General features: G+C 37.2%; 1 protein-coding gene across 10 annotated transcripts in view; it reads right to left on the bottom strand.

Annotated features, from left to right (window-relative positions):
- The window catches only part of LOC102697957 (F-actin-uncapping protein LRRC16A), a 113,057-nt gene that overhangs the window by 56,565 nt on the left and 40,477 nt on the right, over positions 1–16,015 (bottom strand). For all 10 annotated transcript variants that reach the window (XM_069194920.1, XM_069194919.1, XM_069194927.1 and 7 more), the window contains 7 exons: positions 13,253–13,323; positions 12,341–12,414; positions 11,751–11,826; positions 8,983–9,071; positions 7,318–7,412; positions 4,931–5,017; positions 700–803 (listed from right to left, as the gene is read on the bottom strand). In XM_069194920.1, the coding sequence (XP_069051021.1) occupies positions 700–803; positions 4,931–5,017; positions 7,318–7,412; positions 8,983–9,071; positions 11,751–11,826; positions 12,341–12,414; positions 13,253–13,323 (596 nt within the window). The remainder of the gene's footprint in view (positions 1–699; positions 804–4,930; positions 5,018–7,317; positions 7,413–8,982; positions 9,072–11,750; positions 11,827–12,340; positions 12,415–13,252; positions 13,324–16,015) is intronic.

Genomic DNA, 16,015 nt, shown 5'->3' with positions numbered 1-16,015 from the left:
CTATTACATCTTAGAAGGTGTGTGGGTGTCAGCTCCATTTGTCAGATCACGAGTATACCTTTACTGAGTTTTACCCCAAAAATCCTGTAACAATTGTTACTTTTTTTAAAATCAAACCTCATTTGTGCATGATATAAATTCATACCTTCGTTTTGAAGTTTGAAAAACTGATTTAAGTGGATAATTCAGCCAAGATGAAAAGATTCTGGTTTTGATTAAATACATGGCCTGTTGTTGAAAAGATAAGGAATGGCTTCTCCAAAATGCATAGCTTTGTAAAGGGGTTTTATAGTTCTCATTCTTGCTGTTACATATTTTCAAAAGCATCAGAAGTCTCCAGGAAAAGGAGGGCTCAAATTGATCTTGCAGGTGGCCATAATTAGTTTTGCAGGTACAGCCGGCATTGAATTCTTTTTCTAGAGGAACAGTTATAAAATGACTATACATTGTAGCCAGCTCAAACATTCTAAAGCATAAAGTGAGGCAAAAGGGTGTATCTACAAATGTAGTCCATGTCAATCACCTTGATTTAACATTGCTTGATGAAATAAGTAAGAAAAAACATGGAAATCAATACTGAGTTGAGGCTGAGGAAGCATGTGCAGCCAATTTGTGCTGTTGATAGAAACATTAACACAAATTAAACTGCTGTTGTTGAGAACAGCGGCACTTTGCAGTTCAAATGGCTGAAATACTCGCCACAAGGTCGTCTCCACGAAGCATGTTCCCCGAGAGGTCCAGATGAACGAGGGTGTTGGGGATCAGCTGGTTGGCACTCAGTGACTGGGCAAGGCTGTTCACCCCTGAAACAACATGGGCTGTCACTCCAGTATCATGCCAACATCACAGAAAAGAAAACCAAATGCTTTTAATGAAAGACACAGCACCACATGTATTTTAAGCATGGACTTTAATCAACAGTTTATTTAGGCATTGGAGTTGTATTGTAATGCACATTTTTTCTTCGGGGGTGGACAATTACAGAAAAATCGATTCAGAAGTTAGAAAGATGCCATCACTATGACAAATTCTGCATAATTTTTGGGATGAAAAGATAGTGATTTGGGTAATCCTCACAATTTTTGGAAAACAATATATAATTTAAAACCCAATAATCAGAAAACCCTTTCAGAACTTAGTCATGTCAGTCATATAATTGGGTCTAAGGCCACTTAACAGAGGTTTCGACGTTGTTGAATTTGGATCATTTGTGCAGAGCATCAGCCAGATAGACAGGGGAGGCTCAAACAATCGGTGCAAGTGACTTGGGAATGTCTCATGAGTGAACTGGCATGGAATGATTTTAACTTCTCTTGTAGCTCAGCTGAGGCCTTGGACATTGAGTCTGAGCAGATCAAGGTCAAGCACCAAGGTGACCACGAAAAGCCATGGCTGAACCCTAGCATGGTGGAAGCTCTGGGACCTGCTGGTAGACTCCAGAGGTGAGAAAAAACCTTAAAAAATTAGGCCCTCCAAATAATGTTCACGAACTGGTGTCCTGATTCAGCTCAGAGATATTGACTGACTAGGAGTACTACTGGAGTAAAACAAACTTCTGTGAGCTCCTCTCCTATATGTGGAAAAAAATATGCAAAAGTGTTTTCACCAAGCAGTGTTTGTTGTAAGATATTGATGTTTCAGCTATGTCTTAGACCACAAGGGTCTTCAACTCTAATTCTTAAGACCCCAGGTCCAGGAAATTTTAAAGATACTGTAACACAAAATATTTTATTCTTGAAAACTGAGAACACTATGAGGAGTACTGATTAAAAAGTTTGTTAAATTAAGGAACTTACTATATTTAAGGACTGTGACTCTTTCATACAAATGAGATGGACCTATTTTTTCAGAAATAGGTGATTTAGTGACTGCGTACAAAGTGTGATGTACCAGGGGCAAGGCAGGAGATGCCTCAATCTAAGGAAAAGCTGAGCAACCGCTATGAAAAATAACAAAATGACAAAATTACTGTATCTGGCAAAATAAAAAGAAATATTAAACACAGACAAATTAAGGGAAAATACTGCAAAAGATATGTACACCACACTCATTATCAGAGTGCATCTGTTATATACTTGTATGGCCTTCCTAACATCTGAGGCATGCAAGCCCTTGAGACATACCCAGGAGAGGCAGACTGAAGTAGTTTCTAGCTTGAGTCACCACTGACTTGAAGAGCATTAACACCTTTCTTTTCACAATCTACGATTCACCATAAAATGAAAGCTTGTTGTCAGGGAATCTTGGTAAGAAGATGTGAGTTGTCAGAACTACTCAAGATTTGTTTTATCTATGGGAGAATTAATGATGCCATGTGCTTCACACTGACAGGTTTTTCTTTCTGGTCAGATGTCTTTCAGATAAGGGATTATTGTCATCTACCACAACATCTTAATTATATCAGGTCTTGCCTAGAGAAAATACTTCAGCTTGTTATAGGATGAGGACTTCAAGATAGCACAAATTATTTTGAAATCAGTCAATCGTTTCGAGCCTGGAGCTTCCTTGCTAAAATCATTCTGTATTTTTTACTATTACGTATTCCATGACCACGTTTGTTTTCTAAATTCCAAGGTGAAGAAAGAAACCTAACTCCATGTGCAATTCCCTGAAACACCTCAAGCATTATATATGTGCAACCCTTTCCACCAGCAGTGTGTAGCCATCACCTGGATGATGTGACAGCAGCCACAGTGCACACAGTATGCTCACCACACACCAGCTTGCAGTGGGGAGGAGAACAGAGATTAAGCCAATTCATAGATGGGGATTATTAGGAGGCCGTGATTGGTAAAGACCAGGGTGAAATTTGGCCAGGACACGGGCAACACTCATACTCCTTTTAAGAACCAGAGAGCAAGGACCTTGGTTTTACACCATTTTTAAAGTATGGTGTCCCTGTCACTATACTGGGGCATTAGAACCCACACAGACAGCAGGTTGAGCGCCCCATATGGTCCTACTAACACCTCTTCCAGCAGCAATCTTAACTTTCCCATCCAGGTACTGGCCAGGCTCACATCTGCTTAGCTTCAGTGGGCTGCCAGTTGTGAGCTGCAGGGAGATATAGCTGCTGGCAATCTTAACACATGAAGTGAAAAAAATCTAGTTTGATAGATATTTCTCTGTTGTTGTCCTTTCTGTGGAAATGGTTATGCTAGTCCCTTGTTCATTTGGCATTGGTATTCAGTAGTAATACTGGACAGGGGCAGGCTCTGAGGTTTCCACAAGCAAGCCTCTCAGAACTGAACCAAATGTATGTATTTCTATTGTATCAAATCTGCATAATCAAAAATATACTGTACATATTGAAGGTTTCTGTCAGCAAAAAATCGGGAGGCCTATAAAGTAGTCTACAACTTGAAAAGCTACCTTGAATGCAATCAATGATATGAGAAATAGGAGTTTTTATATTAAGGGGTGCGAACACTAACAAAACCAAAAAGAAAATATACATATCAATTCAACACAGACCACTGAATGTATTTATCTTATCAAGGGCAAAGCACATTTATGATTCTTAACCCAATACTCCCCCTTAAGGAGTACTCTGTCTAAAATTAGCATTAGAGCTCCGTTTGTGAATTCAATGAAAGTAGCAAAAGCCTCAGAAGACATTGTGGAGACTGCCATTTATTGGGACACTATGAAAACCCTTTCCTATTACTTATTTCCCTTTTTTTAGTACATAAAAGAGTGTAAGAATCTCCTTTTGGGACAAATTATTTAACTTTGATTTTTAATCTAATAATTTGAATACAAATAATATTTTCTAAACTCAGTGTTGGACAGGTATTCAACAATGAGAAATTAAAACGTGAGGATTGTATATTTGTTTTTTATTAAATGACATTTTTACAAGAGGGATAATTCCAAACTGAAGCCATACCATTCTTATTTTGCTGTAAATTATTTTCCTCCTTTAGACAATCAAAGGATTAACAATTGGAATATTAATTTTTAGGGTATGTAACTACAATGTAGAATTTAGGTCAGAGCAGATATGTTAAAACTGTACAATTAGTAAGGCTTCATTGAGAAAGGTAGACGCCTTTTTTCACCACTTCATAAAAAAAAGTACTGTTGTTATTTTGTTGGTCTTATGGAGAGAAACAAAGGGCATTCCTGTGCATCAAGGGATGTCTTACACAGGCTGGGTAAAAGCATTGAATATCTTGGACAAAACATTTTGAGAAGACTCAATTATGTATTCAAAATCATCAATGTCCATGACACAGTTAACCCAATGGACATGCTCAGGATCAACAGTGAAACACAAGCCAGAAAACGTAGGGTGTGTGTGTTTAAGAAGGAAACAGATGGTAATTCTTTACATATCAGGCTTTTGCAGTCTGGACATTTTGTCAGCAAAAGTCATTACAATGGCTTCTATCAGAAACAGTAGATGAGATCCACCAATTAGGTATTAGCAACCAAACAAGCTGGGTGGATCAAAAGGCCTCCACTAGTGTGTAACAGTTTTTATTTTCTTATGCAAATACTTTACATTACATCTATGTTGGATAATCCAGAAGAGTTTATAACTACAATCAAAAAACAATAATTTAAACTACATGTAGCCATATAAGACAATGGAAAGTCCTGTGCTTCAGCATTTGCCCGCAATGGGATTCCAGAGCCATTCTACTCTTCTACATTTTTTATGTTTCTCTAGCTGAACATTTTGCTTGAAAGAAATAAAAACAACACTATTTGCATTATAATAGTAGAACTATCCACTTAATAATAGCATAGCGGGATGTGTTTCAGTTCTAAATGTGAGTACAAGATACAGTAGCTCACCAGAATTGACACGAACAGCCATGTGGGTCCAACAAGCAAATAATCAGCACAACCGTCGAAGCAAACCCATACAATCGAGACAAACAGAAAGTTTCTAAATAATATTTACATTCAAAATATATTTTACCTTTGGGTGATAATGAGGTTTTTGACAAATTTAAATGTTTGAGGCCCTTTCGGAGCTTGGCAAATTGTGTGCTCAGAGAGGAAATACCTGTCACAAAAAAGGCAGAAGAGAAAATAATTAGAAAGAGGGGTTACTGTTGTTGAAGAGCTCCATGGATGGGAAATCCCTAAAAGAGATCTGAGCTGTCTCTTACCTTTCCCACAACACTTTGTGTTTGGGTCAAGAAGTGTGTGAACACAAAAATGCCTTTGTACTGAGCTCATTGTCATGCAGTTATGTAATTCTGCTACAGACAAGTGGGACAAATGTTTCATTGTCTGCTCATTCTAATACATCCTCGAAAACAACAAGTACTCCTGTAGAGGATCCCTCACTACTAATGCATCTGAATCTCTGCTGCTTTCCAAAACCTTTTCATAAAAGGTTCTGCTGAACAAATCATAGCCTTTGCTGAGATTTGAAGGTGTTGAACACCTTATAAGCTATTATATAGTACAATATAGAAACTGAAAGTATTTGCAAATGTTGATGACTTCACTGTATTTTTTAATTGTAATCTGTACTTTTTTTTTTTGCTATACCCATTCAATTTGGAATAGTCAACTATGTGTTTTGCACATCAGGGCATGGCAGCTATGAACCCCACGACCGTGGACGGGGCATGATGAGGAAGAGCAGACAGACTCCTCTGACCCACTCGCCTTCAAGGCAATCAGCCTGCAGCACATCACAGGCACCACAGTTCCGTACTGGAGCATCAGCACAGACTGGAGAAGGGCTAACGTCCCTCACAGACAGAGCCAGAAGTCTTCAAGCACACGGCAGGCCAGAGGGGAGAGTGTAGAAGTCTGATACTGGCCTGTGATCAATACATCTGGTCTGGCTTGAGTGAATTTTAACCAGACACCTGCTGTTATACACAATTTCTCAGAATTGGCTGAAAGGCCAGATAACATCATCAGGAATAGCCTCTAGGCCATAGAGTAAGTGGAATGGTCACTCATAAGCCCCCATTAATAGCATAGAGTAATAGCACAGAGTGAACATGGCTCTGTAAACTCTGTTGTAATTCGGGACACGGTGGGAAATACACCTTGTGTGTGTCTCCTTCAGTGTTCTCAGGAAATGGCCATTTTTGCACAATTAGACTGTTATCAAACCTTGCTGAGACTTGCTGAGACTCTACAGTTGACTGTAAGAGACTGTTCCTATTGTACCCATGGTAGTTCTCGGACAATTACATACTGTCACTTAAGCTACTTCTGTCACTAGTCGGCTAGTGACATAACCCCGACTCAAAGCCATGATGGCCCAGTTATAAAGCTCAATCTAGGCAGAGCCACACAGGGTGCATTTCACTGGGATTTTAAAACCAAACCCATCAATGGTGCTGCAAGATGTAGACCCAAAAAGAACCTACTCACTTTAATTCTATAAAATAAAATTTAGTACAGGAACTGTGACTAGTGCAATGTTAAGTATGTGTTGAAAGTCTCAACCTTAAAAGGTAGAATTTTGACTTTTATGGCTATGTAATTTGTAAATATAAATGTAAAAATCCTTAGAAATTGAAAATATGAAAGTCAAGTGATGTTCATTACATTAAAGATTTAATGAAGATGAACTTAAAAAACATTGTTGTAATCATTTGACTTGTTCAATGAGTAAAATGCCATCAAATGACTGATACTGCAAGTATTAATAATTTTTGCTGCATAAGTAATTAATCATTAACACTTCCAACACGTCAAAACATTTTTTTTAAATTTACCGATTTGAAAATAACCCAATAAAATAGAAAAATGTGTTTATTAGATTTCATTTTGGACACTCAGATGTAATCGTCTTATAACAAATATGAAACATCTAAGGAAACATTAGAATTATCAAAAGGTTTTTTGCAGAAAACTAAACATTTAGCCAATAGCTTTGCTACTGTGTATACTGTATATTTCAAAAGACAAAGCATAAGCTTCATAAGAAAGCATACGCTTTGCAAGACACAGGAAAGGATCACTTTAATAAAGCATTAAGGACTTTTTTCTCCATTGGCTGCAAACAATGGTGTCCAAATTAAGTTGCTGCTGAACAAAAAGAATTGTAAAATTCTACTGGATAAAGGAGACAGTTTGGACACTCCTGGGAATATTCAGAATATCCACATAATTTGAAATTCAAAACATTCCTTTTCATTTAAGGATTCATCTGCGTGACTCTGGAGAGAGCAGAATTCAATCAATGGTTGCTGTGAGGGTAAATTGATATATCCAGACATATAACTTTTTTGCAATAAAGCCAGTTAATTTCAAAACAGTGACAGCGAAGCTCCCTTAATCCCCTTCACTTGCCAACAGCTATTAATGAAAGCCTGCACAAGTTCTCCATACCTCGATCTTCAAGTCCATTGTTTGCAAGGTTTATTGTGTGAAGTCCTGAGCAAGGATTATGGGCAATGGCATTGGCAAGCTTCTGTGCAAAATCTCTACAAAGAAAAAGGAAAAAAAACAATGGCAATAAGTTAAGAGTATCTCCTTCAGGAAAAAGCCTAATTAAGATCCGAAGCATGGCTTTCCAATCCTAGCCCTGGAAAGCTGATGTGATTGCAGTATCTCAAGAGCTGGGAGAGGCTGTTAAGACAGTACCTAGCTGATTTACCTGGTTAAGAACTAAGCTGGTCAGAAAACCTGCCGACCCATATCCAGAATACATATCCACAAATTGTCAAGTCGTGAAGAGTGCTCTTCATCCCCAAACACAATGCCATCCCACACCCCCTTTGTTATATGATGTACTCCACAGTACGTTAACGCTGATAAAATAAAACACAAACTAAATCAAATAAAATTCAAATCGTAATAAAATCAACTGCATTTGCATGCAAAGCAGCACATAAAAAAGGGGCAACTAAAGAAAAACCCCTTGTAAGAAAATTCTAACAATTCATTCAGTCACATCCTCTAACTCAAGGGTTTTGAAAAAATGTTACATTTGAAGACAACAGAATGCTTGTTTAAGGATTTGGGGTTTTTACATTAAAAAGTGTAATTAGGGAGTTTTATCTTCAAATACATTTTTAAGCAGGTTCAACCAATGGGATATACTGGAGTCCAATGTTTAAGTACAGCACCTGTCTTCCCTCCATTATACAGTACATTCTCTGGCTTTAGTTAGATCTCTTGAACTGTGAGTCTCAGCTATAAGAATGGGCTGGCACTGTATCACTGGGTGTCTTTGCATCTGCCCTTTTTCTAGAGGGGCCTCTACTGGGCTTTGAAATATTTTTTCCCCCCACAGAGTAATAGTTGAGGATTTTTTTAAGTCAACAGATCACCAACGAGAGAACCTGGTCACTCACCCTGAACCCTCTCTCTATTTTGACACTCAGCTAAACTAAACCCACCCATATGCACTTTAAATAAAGACTGTAGTCTAAACTCCATCAAAAAACGTGGTGTCAGATTAACAATATCACCTTTTATCTTCAAGCATGGCCTTAAACTTTTCCTTAAACCAGGCTACGCAGTCCTAGTCATGGAGTGTCAGAAAATCTACAAGGTTTCTTCCCACGTTCCCTCATAACAACCTCAATCAGCTCATTGGGACCAATATTAACAGCTTCTTCCAGATTTCAGGTGCAGGTACTTTAAATAGATGTAGAAAACTTGCAGAGACAGCAGCCCTCTAGTAGCAGGATTGTCCAGCCTTGTTCTACACAATACAAATCCTAGCAGCAATCTATTGAACTTAATATATTATGCAAATTGTGCAGAAACATATTAATAAATGCAAAGTTTCCAATCAATAAAAATATTTTATCTGAAACAAAGCAGATGAATGAAACAGCATGGGCAGAAAACACTTCTGTATGAGCATTTAAAATAAAGCATGTGTACAGAAGCCTCAGATAATTTTGTTTAATCTATAGCATTACCAAAGTTGAAGTTGCAGCACTATTAGCAACGGCATTAGCTATAGCTGAAATTGCTGCAGACATCTCCTGACAGCAGTGTTTCCAAGTCATTCTTTCACTCAACCCAATGAGAGATACTCACGTTTTGAGGCCTGCATTCTCCAGAACCAGCTCCTCCAGCCTGCTTGACCGGGCCACAACTCGCAGGATCTGATCACACACATCTGTGGACTGAAAAAAAACAGGCACCCTCAGGAAAGAAGGCAAGTTCAGAAAAAGGCCATTGATGCATTGACCTTCCCAGAATCCATTACTGAAGATGTAAGCAACTATCTTGAGGAAGACCCTTTGAAAGTCATCCCCTGAAAGGCATTTGAGATATCCTAAGAGAATACAATCTCATCAGCAAGCAGTTCCACACATACAACCTGCAATGAGAGGAGAGATGAAATATAGATTTTGGACAATCAACTGCCTAAAGACCACTGATTGAAACACAGAAGGAATACCAGTAATGTAAAGCCACAGTCAAATGTCATGGTTAAGGTAGCTGTAGGCATAAGCTTTTTATAATTATTTTTATAACAGTATATATATATAAAAAAAAGAAAAATCATAAAACAATTGTGAATATATGGCATGAAGTTCCAATTTTTAAATAATCAATAAATCATTAGATACTGTAGCTAACCCTTAGAGATCTTTTTATGCACAAAGAACAAATGATCAATTATACTTGTGTTTTTTTTCTCATCTTCTACATAAGCATTTTAAACATCTTTAAAAAACTTAAATTCAATTTTTAAGGGTTTCTCTTCTCATTAACTACTTGGAAAATTGCAGAATCCTCTTTGATTGACAGGCATTTCAGTATATTGTGAAAGCTAAATACGAAGTCAACTGAGAAAGGATGGCTTAAAATTCTCTAGGCTTCAATTTAAACCTCTCTGGAATTTTAAAGCATGCTGAGTGCAGTTTAACACAGGGCATAACTGGAGCCAGTGAATAGTTAATCTTTTTCTTGTTCACACACAACAGACACATTTGAACATCATTCTAAAATGCAGCCTTGATCTTCCTGGGTCCTGCTGACCTACAGAAAATAGCCATACTTTCAGTCCCTTCAGTAATAGTGCAGTTCATGTTCAAGCAGTATGTAGCATTATCTGGAGCAATTTATATTCTGGATCTTGGAGTGTTTTGAAAAATAAAAGTCCTCTGAAATTATGTGTTCTTTTGATAAGAGATTGCATATACAATTCCACAAGGAATGTGCCATTCTCTGACTTTAACCAGAGCAATCATTCCTTCTTACAAACTAAGTTCACTGGGCTGCACCTCCTTTTTGTAATTGGGAAGTAATTAGCATCCTTTAAAATAGTATCTTTTTAAAGGGGGTTTACAGCAAGTGGAACTTTTTCAGTTAGGACAAACAGCTCTGTTGTGCTATCACAGCTCAAGCCATTTTGAACTTATCCATTTGAACATGCCTAGACGAATCAAGATCTCGGTGGAAGATTATAAGGTGTGACATTCTTTTAGTGTTTTTAGAGCTTCATTATCAACCATCCACAGATTTCAGTCTCCCGTCTAATGCATCATGACTCACAAACACATTTCCCATGTAAGAGTGAGAGATAATCATTATGGCTAGGACATCAACCAAAAAAATGGCTAGCAGTTCCTGTGACAAAGTCTAAAAATATTATCCACTGTCCGTCCATTATCTGAATCAAAAGTACATTTCTTTTATTTTTTTATTTGCTTTTCAACATCTAAACAAATAATTCTTAACAGTTTAGTGTCGAAATAAAGTCACAGGACAACTTAAACAGGATTTTTTCTATTGATAAATGAACAAATGTTGAATCCGTTTCCCTTTATTGGCCTTTTAAGCAATTGTAAATGCAGTTTTTCTTTGCATTCTCTCAAAGCCGTTTTAAAACATATAACCATCCCAATAACAGGAGTATTTTCAGGATCCATACACATTTGGTAACAATCTTTATAGATTACACTACATTTTTTGTACGTGTACTCTTATTTTATTTTTTTAATATACCAATTAGCAATTATAGATGACCAGTGCTCCAGAAAATGGCTATATGAACAGCTTCCACAATAACATTTGCCTGTGACAAATCAGACATCTTGTTTTATATAAATACATATGTGAGTTTAGGTGTGTACCTTTCTCTTTAAAGCAAAGCGCAAGTATATGTTCTGATAGCAACCGATTCTTATTAGAACCTACAGAATGTGCCTGTACTATACAAATTGTTGTTTGTAGACTTACTGTATGTATTAAGAACCCAGACATTTTAACAACAAGCTCACTACAGAGCAAACAAAATGTGTTTCACCTGAGCCACAATCTGCCTTATTTTATGCTTCCAATCCTTCCAAAATGTTTATTGTGCAAGAACCACCAAGTTGATGCAGAGCAATTTACATGATATTGTTTTATGAATTCTAGGATTTTTAAATGTCATTAATTATTATTCTAAACACATTTACAAACACATTATTTAGAATGAAGTAGTAAGGACAATGTGGGTTTTTCACCCTGAGCCTTAATGGATTCAAGTTCTAACACCAGGGTAATACCAATCATCTCAGAAAAACTATCATGATGAATATACAATAATGTTCCTTTCATAGCTTGTCATCACATCACATCCCTAGACATCAGTTACTTTCAGTTTTCAACTCATGAAGTTTGATATCATCTAAAGAAATTGAATTGGATTGCAATTTCAGGCTCCAATACTTCAGGAACTGTTGTTAACATAGCCAAAGAAGTTGTATTTGAAGTGCTTTCAACTAGAAAAAAATGAATAGAGAAATGAGAGAAAAATGGAGAGCTGCTATAAAATTGCTGTGAATCTGTAACAGTTCAACATGACTCACCAGTTTGAAGTCCCTGGTGGAGAGCTTTGTAAACCACTGGTTATATTCCAAAACAGCAATGATAGGAATCAAATCTCTAGGATATAAAACAAATATTGGGAAATCACTTATTACATACTTCATCGAAAGAACAACATTCTGCTCTGTCCTTATACAGAGCAAAACAACAATACTACATGTTGGTAATTTTCCAATAACTGCCAATATATTTGTTTTACTGAACCATCAACTAAACTACTGCACACAGCAGATTACTTCTTGATGAATGTTTTGCTGATGATATCAGTAAATAAAAATAAATGCTCTAATATTTGTTACCCATGATTTCTATTATATAACAGAGAAAAGATTGGCTAAATAATTAGTGTGGCAATAAAAATGGTTTTCTTGTGGTATGAGAGTAGATCACTTTTACATATAAACTGGAGGTCAAATTGTGTATGTTAAGAACCTTTAATCTTTTTATCTTCAATAAATGACTGGAAAGTACTAAATCGACACCATGCATTATATAGTATCTGCATAACAACATCCTGTTTTTATTGAAGACTAGAACAGCATAAAGTATTTAAATTTAAAAAACAGATTACCTGTGATCAAGATGACTAAAATCCTGCAAATTCAACTCTCTTGTATCCTGTGTTAAATAAATGGTGTCCACATCCTGTTTAATAAAAAAAAAGAAAAATAAAAGCTTTACCCTGATGTGTATTGAAGGGCATTTTGTTAAACCATTAACCACAAATAAAGCCAAATTAGATGGAAGACTAACCTGAAGCTGCTTGTTGTTGGACAAAAAGCCTTAAATAAGACATAAGAGCACACAACATGTTTCTGGTTGTCATACACCTGTTTGTATGGGGCCTTTACCCTTACATTTTGAGAATGTCCCAGCTGCTAGCTTTCACTTACAGAGCTCAAAGAAGCAAAATTTTAAAAAACGTTGCCGACTTTCTTTAAAAGGCCAAAAAGTGAGACCACTTTAGATCATATAAGTCAAAGGTTAATGGCAAAAATTTGAGGACACTGGAGAACTGTAGTAGACTCCACCCTTTGCTTTCTCTAATAGCTAACAGTAGCTAATGATTTAACCAAATTGCATTCATAAATACTGCAGTACCAGTGGTGTCACCAAGGTAGACTTTCTTCAGCTGCCTCGGAACATTCTAATTCACTGGGAGACCCATAAGGAACATATACAATATACAGCTCACGATTTCTGTAGATACGAGTTAAAGAGATCTGACTTGCCCAGGTAATAATAATTAATTCAGTCTTTGTATATTCTCATCTTCATACTCATCTTCTGTATCCTGTTTTTATTGATCTCGCAGAAACCCAGTAACAAACACACATAGAAAAAGGCGATTTCATATTTCATTTTTACCTTCTCAGCTTTAGCCCGTATACAGTGGTTTTGTATTTCAGTTACTGAAAGGATACATTACAGTGAATGGAGTGGATAGATTAGTACTTAAGCACAACTAAAAGACCATACTAACCCACTGCACCTCTTCCCTATACGGTAGTCCCAGCCAGTCACAGACACACTTGTACATGTGCGAGAAGCCACCTGAAAGGAAGAATCAAAGGAAATGGGATTTGCAGTCTACAGAACACTTTTACACCTAATACAAATACTGTAATACATACACCACAATGATTTCATTCTAAAGAGTTTAAGAAATTGTTTTATAGATTGGGTAGCTTGAGTATCCACAAACGCATTACTAAACTACATGTCTGATCTAAAATTCAAGAATACTAAATTCAAGAAAGCTCGAAAAGATAAAGAAAATCATCTACTTTTTCAAACAGTTCTTGAAGATACTTATGATTGCTAATCTGCTATTAATTATAGCTGTTACATAGCTTTTATGAAGGGCAGTATCTTCTGTTTGTGAAAGACAGATGAAGGAGATTATCAAGAAATAAAAAAGGGAATCAATATGTTGATATCAGACTCCCACTTACTAAGACTATAAATTAAATAACAGCTTAATCATGCAGTGGCTAGATAAAAAAGTCATTTTAAAAAGCCTGGGCTTCAAAGCAGATATAAGCTTGGTATAAAGATTACACTGATCAAAGCAAAATAATGACACACAGAATCCTTACTATTAAGCTTATATAAGGCAAAATAGTTGAATATTTTGTCATTCCAAAGCCAAGGAGTACAAGCTCTATATATTTATATTAATATTTTAATATTAAGAAATGAGAGTGCTAATGTGACAGGGTGGCCTAGACATTTTCATTTTGTTCAAAATCCATGCAACTATAATAAAATCACAAAGCACACCTACTTTGATGAAGGCTGGTTTTACATCTACAGAGTTAAATTTAAACTACAGGGCTAAATGTCAGATAAGAAGCTGAAGAGAGAATGGCCCTAGGAGGCAACACTACTGTTATAAATGAGGGTGGTTTGACAGGTTTAGTGGAGTGTGGAAAAATATCCCATAAACGCAGTCATTCAACCATGGCAAACAATCCTGTAGCAGTTCCTTAAACAGCTGTTGGCATGATGGTACCTCTGATGTTAACTAGCACAGCCTATAAGAAGAAAGTGTTGCAAAAAATAGTAAGAAATTTGAGAAGAATTAGGAGTATCATGCTCCCCCTGCTACTGATGTATAATTCATAAGGTTCAGCTCTTCAGCCCATTAACTACAGAGGTTGTGTGGCTTTACAAGAAAATAGTATATTATTTTTATTTTCTCTCATATATGTGATTTGAAATAAATGACAAGAAAAAATCAAGTGGTTTATTATATTAAGCTTAAAATATTCCTGAGACAGCCACACCTTTTATAAAACACATACAGTGCCTTGCGAAAGTATTCGGCCCCCTTGAACTTTTCAACCTTTTGCCACATTTCAGGCTTCAAACATAAAGATATAAATTTTTTATTTTATGTGAAGAATCACCAACAAGTGGGACACAATTGTGAAGTGGAACGAAATCTATTGGATTTTTGAAACTTTTTTAACTAATAAAAAAATGAAAAGTGGGGCGTGCAAAATTATTCGGCCCCTTTACTTTCAGTGCAGCAAACTCACTCCAGAAGTTCAGCGAGGATCTCTGAATGATCCAATGTTGTCCTAAATGACTGATGGTGATAAATAGAATCCACCTGTGTGTAATCAAGTCTCTGTATAAATGCACCTGCTCTGTGATAGTCTCAAGGTTCTGTTGAAAGCGCAGAGAGCATCATGAAGACCAAGGAACACACCAGGCAGGTCCGTAATACTGTTGTGGAGAAGTTTAAAGCCGGATTTGGATACAAAAAGATTTCCCAAGCTTCAAACATCCCAAGGAGCACTGTGCAAGCGATCATCTTGAAATGGAAGGAGTATCAGACCACTGCAAATCTACCAAGACCTGGACGTCCCTCTAAACTTTCAGCTCAGACAAGGAGAAGACTGATCAGAGATGCAGCCAAGAGGCCCATGATCACTCTGGATGAACTGCAGAGAACTACAGCTGAGGTGGGAGAGTCTGTCCATAGGACAACAATCAGTCTTACACTGCACAAATCTGTCCTTTATGGAAGAGTGGCAAGAAGAAAGCCATTTCTCAAAGATATCCATAAAAAGTCTCGTCTAAAGTTTGCCACAAGCCACCTGGGAGACACCCCAAACATGTGGAAGAAGGTGCTCTGGTCAGATGAAACCAAAATCGAACTTTTTGGCCACAATGCAAAACGATATGTTTGGCGTAAAAGCAACACAGCTCATCACCCTCAACACACCATCCCCACTGTCAAACATGGTGGTGGCAGCATCATGGTTTGGGCCTGCTTTTCTTCAGCAGGGACAGGGAAGATGGTTAAAATTGAGGGGAAGATGGATGCAGCCAAATACAGGACCATTCTGGATGAAAACCTGTTGGAGTCTGCAAAAGACCTGAAACTGGGACGGAGATTTATCTTCCAACAAGACAATGATCCCAAACATACAGCAAAATCTACAAAGGAATGGTTCACAAATAAACGTATCCAGGTGTTTGAATGGCCAAGTCAAAGTCCAGACCTGAATCCAATCGAGAATCTGTGGAAAGAGCTGAAAACTGCTGTTCACAAACGCTCTCCATCCAACCTCACTGAGCTCGAGCTGTTTTGCAAGGAAGAATGGGCAAGAATTTCAGTCTCTCGATGTGCAAAACTGATAGAGACATACCCCAAGCGACTTGCAGCTGTAATTGCAGCAAAAGGTGGCTCTACAAAGTATTAACGCAAGGGGGCCGAATAATTTTGCACGCC

The sequence above is a fragment of the Lepisosteus oculatus genome, chromosome 10 (genome assembly GCF_040954835.1).
Source record: "Lepisosteus oculatus isolate fLepOcu1 chromosome 10, fLepOcu1.hap2, whole genome shotgun sequence".
Taxonomy (NCBI): domain Eukaryota; kingdom Metazoa; phylum Chordata; class Actinopteri; order Semionotiformes; family Lepisosteidae; genus Lepisosteus; species Lepisosteus oculatus.
Note: the sequence above shows the minus strand (reverse complement) of the source record. Positions and strands in the feature narration are given on the sequence as shown.